The following is a 6,008-nucleotide window of genomic DNA, read 5'->3' as shown; positions in this document are numbered from 1 at the left end:
TATAACATATACTTTTGTGCTTGCTGTGAGTTTTTTTTTTTTTTTTAGGCGATTACAGTGTGTTTTCCCGCCAAGGTCCGTCCTGGCGCCATCTTATGCTTCTCAGCTACTCCACACCTCATCTGACGCTCCCTTCTACACCCTTCTACACAGATACGTTGGGTTAGTTCCTTCAGGGTAAGTCAGTGAGTTTATCTTGTGGTGTTTATTGCATTTTAATCTGCTTTTTCTCGCCTTGGCGCCATTAATTCTAGCGTCTTCCTGTGTCTCTTAATGTTTGAATGTTTCAGCTTCTCCCATTGGCTGTGGGACGCTGCTACCTGTATCTTGTGCTCTGATTGGCTCCTGTCTGGCCGCCATCTTGATATTTTCCCGGGCTCTTCGGTGATTCGTTACGGCACCTTGCCCTTGTCTCAGATTGGCTATCACAGCCGCGGATGCTTTAAATGTCTTTGTAGCCTAGTACCATATGTTTTTCCTGTGTGTAGGCCTGCTTTTTTATTATATTACCCTTGCAGCCTCATAAGCTCAATTATTTGATGCATTTTCTTTAATTTGCTAGTGCTACAGTGTTATTTACAAGTGCAACAGTGTTTTTTTTTTAGTGCATTGTTATTTTATTACTGTTTCTCCTTGAGTGACCTTGAAATTTTTGTTTCTTGTTTGTTTCTTGCTTTCTTCTATTGCTTTCTGCTTATACTTCATTGTTTTCTCTGCATTTTCTGTCTGCCCATGCTGTTGGCTAGTTATTTTATTTTCAGTATTATTTTCCTTACACTACCTATAATTATTTTCCTGTGAATTTTTTTTTCCTTTTGATTTTTTTTTTTTTTTGTTTAGGTGTGATTTTCAATATATTTTTGTATGTTCATGCCTGGAATTTCATCGGAGACTGAGACTACTACTGCATCTGATTATGAAATGTCTGTCTGATGTGTTTTCATTGCTGCTGATACTCCAGCCAGTGTATGGTGTATGGTAATGTATGTCATTGTGTTCCATTGAATACTTATCGAGTGTTTCAGTATAACCACTCTAGTGAATTATTTCTGAGTATCTCGTGCTTGATTTGCATCTTGTCCCAAGTGTTATATTTATTTTTATAATTGTATTATCTCTAATTTTTTTTATTCAGTATTGAAATCACTGCATAAAGTTTTCTCAGCAGTACTTCCATGTACTTTTGATACCAATAGCAATACCTGGTGTATTATGAAAAACTAATATTTTTGCCCGTCCTAGCTTGACTGTGCTGTGCTCTGTACTCCACTTGGTGCTACGAGATGTACTGCCCAAGTGTGTGTTTTTGAGTGAGCCCTGGACGTAGTTACTTCCATTTTGCTTCAGAGTGTAACTATAACACCTTACTTTATTGCTGTTTTACTTATTTTATTTTTTATGTTGCTACGCTGTGGTAAGCTTTATTCTTGCACCATGTCTTCTCATGATAATAACACTACTACTACCACAGTTGCTACTGTCACTACTATGACTACTACTCTTACTACAACTACTACTACTACTTCTACCCTTACTACATCTACTACTACAACTCCTACTACTACTGCCCCTCCTGTTCCTTCTACATTGTTTCAAAGCCCTGTGCTTGCTCCAACTTTTAAACTCTTACACCATGATCCTTCAATCCAGAAGTTTGGTGGTGATAACATCTCTCAGTATTCTCCTTTACAATTCTTGCAACAATGTGAAGACAGTATTTGCAACTCTAACATCACTTCAGGTGTTGATAAAAACCCTGAATTGTGATTATAATGCTTTCAGAGCAAATTTCTTACAAGCATTTGGTATGCCCCAACAGCCAGATTCATTCCAGTGGGTCTTTGACGGAACAGATACAATGACTAACAATTTTGGTGTCCTCAATTGCTTAAGAGCTCTTCCTCGCTCTGCTGAATTAGCTTCTGCTGCTGTTGATTCACTTAAAGCTTCAAATTGGATTACTAATGGTACAATGTCTGAGCAGCGATTTCATGATATAATTGAATTTCTCTATTACATTAACTTTTTGAACCCTAGTGAGCGCAGAATTGCGTCTACACTTACATACACTCAGACAGATAATCTACTTGATTTCTCATCTAAAATTGCTTCTAAATTAAAAGAACATCCAGCTCACGTGCACGTTGTAGCTTCCACTACTGCTACTTCACCTTTAAATTCTGCTAACCAGACTTCACAACCTAGTGCACCAGCTTCTGATAAGCAACATGCTGTGTATGCCTGTACTTACTGTCACAAACAGGGACATACCATTAAACGTTTTTTGCGACAGCATCATGAAAGAAATGCAGCGCGTTCTCCCTCAGCTCAGCGTCTTTCTCGCTATGAGTCTCTTCAAGACTTCTGTCATGTCACACGCTCTGTGCCCAGTCGCCCGAGATTGTCTTCTCGGCAGGGACGTCCTGCGTCGCGTCCAATTCCTGAAAGACCACCTAAGTCTTGCCTTATTCATGGTCCAGGTAATCATTCTTCTGAAGAATGCTTTAAAATTCAACGCCTTCAGCGTCAGCAACATGTTACTGTGTCTTCACCACAGTCAAATTTTTACCAGCGCCAGCATTCTCCTCCCATAATGTAGATATGAGGTTCTTGGGGATGGCTGGTTTCTACAGAAGATTCTGTAGGAACTTCTCCACCCTGGCCGCCCCCCTGACGGACCTTATCAGCACTTCCGTCCCCTTCCACTGGACCCCGACCTGTGACCAAGCCTTAAGTTGGGTTCTTTATTATTGTATTTATTACTGTGTTATATGTATATGTGTATGTCATTTTCCTGTGTTTCATGTTATATATCTGTGTTTCATGTTTCATGTTATATCTATGTGTGTCAGTTTCATTATGGGTTATTAAAATAGCTTTTTAAAGTGCCCCCTTTTGCATTTCCTCACCAGTTGAACCTGCAGTGTTTTTTTTTTTCTTTTATTGTTATTGTTCACCGGCTCCCCGATGCCAATCTTACCCGTTTAACCGGTGAACGTAACAGTAGGTGGAGGTTGTCCCAGTGACTCTGCCACAGGAGTTTTGCTGATGATTTAACAACTGAGAGACATGACTGCAGATCCCGACGGAGGTTCCACGCTCCCTCGAGCTCTGCAGCAGACCAAGCTAGCATGTCAGCCTGTTCATTCCCGCGTAGACTGGAATGTCTAGGCACCCAAATCAGTGAGAAGGATTTATGACATGAATTCAGCTTATTAATGATGTTGCCCTGAATTTCATTTGTATCCGTGCGGCCGGACTCTATTGCCTGAAGGGCTGACATAGAGTCCGTAAAAATTATGATTGAATTATGAGGTGAATTTAAACCATAGTCTATGGCTTTATCAATTGCAAAAAATTCAGCAGAAAACACCGATGTATGAGTAGGCAGTTGGAACCTGAGGGCACATTCACATGACCACACACTTGCACCCACACATTCATCTGTCTTGGAGCCATCAGTGTAAAGATGTAGGGATGGAGGGAGGCCAGCAACGAGGGCCCGGAAGTGTTGGTGGAGCTCCGCCTCGGCAACAACAGCCTTCTTCCCCGGCAACCAATTGTAGATAAAGGTGGTGGGATGTTGCTTCCATGGGGGAAGAGTGGTCAGCATGAGGAGGTCCGCATCGTCCAGTCTCACACCCTTTTGCTGGCAGAGCGTATGTAGTCTGACTGAGACTGGATGGCAAACCGCGTTGTGGAGGTGGTGGTGCTGCCAGACGATCTTGTTTGCTGTGTTACCAAGGGGAGCCTTCCGGGCTGCCTTTATCCCATAGGATAAAAGTAAGGCGTCGCGTCGTATTTGCAGCAGTGGTACGTTGGCCTCAACCTCCATCCGCGACACACGAGTGCAGCGCAGGGCTCCAAGACACATTCACACACATTCATTCTGCAGTACATTCAGCCTCCTCAGTGTTGGTTCCGACGCAGACCCATACACCGGTGAGCCATAGTCTAAATGAGAATGAATTAAGGACTTGTACACCATTAATAAAGATTTCCTGTCTGCTCCCCATGAATTACCAGAAACAAAAGGAGTTCCTCAACCTCAAGAGCAAGCCCAAACCCCTCGCCAAATGCATAGAACTGGAAATCCTCCTCGACGACATCCAGCGACTTAAGAAGAATAAGAAAGTCACCACTTCCCCTGACCTACATGCCGAGTTTATTCGAGAAGCTAACACGACAAGAGGCCACCACCGCAGCTCACTCCTCACTCCGGAGCTAAAAGAAGCAGCCAAGCAGCTCAGAGAAAACAAGGACATCATCATCAGAAAAGCAGACAAATCTTCAATATTCGTATGGCAACGTAAAAACTCACAAGCGCAACTCTCCAATTCAACCGATTATCAGCCAGATACCTACAGTCACTTACACCCTGGCAAAGCGGCTAAACGAACTGCTCTCCCCGTTCACCCCCTCGTCGCACAGTCTCAAGTCATCAGAAGAGTTCCTCGACCTGATTAAAGGCTCACGCCCTTTAGGCATTATCGCCTCCATGGACGTTGAATCATTATTTACCAACGTCCCAGTAGATGAAACCATCAACATCATCTGTGACAAGCTGTATCGCTCCGACGACGCCCCATTCGCCATCGCAGAAGATTGTCTCTGTCATCTACTACGTGCCTGCACCAAAGAAGTCCCTTTTTACGGCCCTGATGGAAACATGTACACCCAGATTGATGGCGTCGCCATGGGCTCACCACTAGGCGTCCTCTTCACCAACTTCTACATGGGAACCCTAGAAGAAAAAGTCTTTTCACTGCATCCAGAACTCAAGCCGCCGATCTACGCAAGATATATAGACGACATTTTCATCAACACCAACAGCGAAGCAAACGTCCTCCAACTCATACAAACCTTCAGGAATCACACGTCGCTCAACTTTACCCACAAACTAGAAAACAACAAGCAGCTCCCCTTCCTTGACATCTTAGTTCAACGCAGTACCACCAGCTTCACTACCGAGGTCTACGTCAAATCCACAAATTTAGGATTCTGCCTCAATGCCGCCAGCGAATGCCCAGAGAAATACCGCCGCAGTGTTATCAACTCTTTCGTCAAGCAGGCCTTCACACACAGCTCATCATGGCCTACAGTCCACAAAGAACTCACAAGAGTGTCCCAAATGCTAGCCAACAATGGATATAAGAAAGAAGAAATAGACGAAATTATCCGGCGACACATGAATTACCACTTCCGCGCAGATGAAAAGCAAGACCCCCAGCAAGAAATACACCTCTACAATAAGAACTTCATGACATCAGCCTACAGCATGGAAGAAACAGCACTTAAGAAAATAATTCACAACAACGTCAAGACCGTGGATCCCAACTTTCAAATCAAACTCATAATCTACTACAAGTCTAAGCGCACGTCCAGCCTCGTACTAAAAAACAACTGCCACCCACCAACAACAGCGCTTCAAGAGGTGAATGTGGTGTACCAATACACATGCAACCATGGTGACTGCAGTCGCCGACCCTCTACGTATATTGGCTCCACTATCACCACCTTGTCCAAGCGCATTACAGCTCACCTGCAAGACAGCGCCATCAAGAAACACCACGTCACCAACCACGCAGATATTAACTTCACCCGGAAGATAGTAGAAGAGAATACAGTCACCCTTCATAAAGAACCAAACAAAGCTCGCCTTCGAATGACAGAAGCAGTGTACATACACACCAAGACTCCCAGCATCAACATCCAGCTCATTCACGAGTCTTCCCTCCCATCGTCAAGGAGGCAGAATGACACGCGCTGATAGGCTGCTCCCACACACCAGCCACCCACGCACGCGCCAAGCAGATATATACTGGCACACCCAGCTACCCGCTTCATTCCTTTCTTGAAGATGGTCTATGAAGGCCGAAAGGTACCTCGAAAGAGCAAAAAACAACAAACACCCCAGCTGATTAAGAAAAAAAAATGGACATAGGAAATCTATTACGATTCCTTGACGAGAACACTCGCTCACTAGCAAGAAGTATTGAAAAGACTTC

At 43.8% G+C, this 6,008-nt stretch overlaps 1 protein-coding gene across 1 annotated transcript; it reads left to right on the top strand.

Annotated features, from left to right (window-relative positions):
* The first annotated feature begins 4,498 nt into the window (after positions 1-4,498).
* On the top strand, positions 4,499-5,770 carry LOC123507729. Its single transcript, XM_045260890.1, has one exon. It carries the CDS (start codon positions 4,499-4,501, stop codon positions 5,768-5,770), a length of 1,272 nt encoding a protein of 423 aa, XP_045116825.1.
* The last annotated feature ends 238 nt before the right edge of the window (positions 5,771-6,008 follow it).

The sequence above is a fragment of the Portunus trituberculatus genome, chromosome 23 (genome assembly GCF_017591435.1).
Source record: "Portunus trituberculatus isolate SZX2019 chromosome 23, ASM1759143v1, whole genome shotgun sequence".
NCBI lineage: Eukaryota > Metazoa > Arthropoda > Malacostraca > Decapoda > Portunidae > Portunus > Portunus trituberculatus.
Note: the sequence above shows the minus strand (reverse complement) of the source record. Positions and strands in the feature narration are given on the sequence as shown.

What these genes read in the sequence shown, in the direction of transcription:
- LOC123507729 (XM_045260890.1), top strand. Translation starts at nt 4,499, where the DNA reads ATGGACGTTGAATCATTATTTACCAACGTCCCAGTAGATGAAACCATC.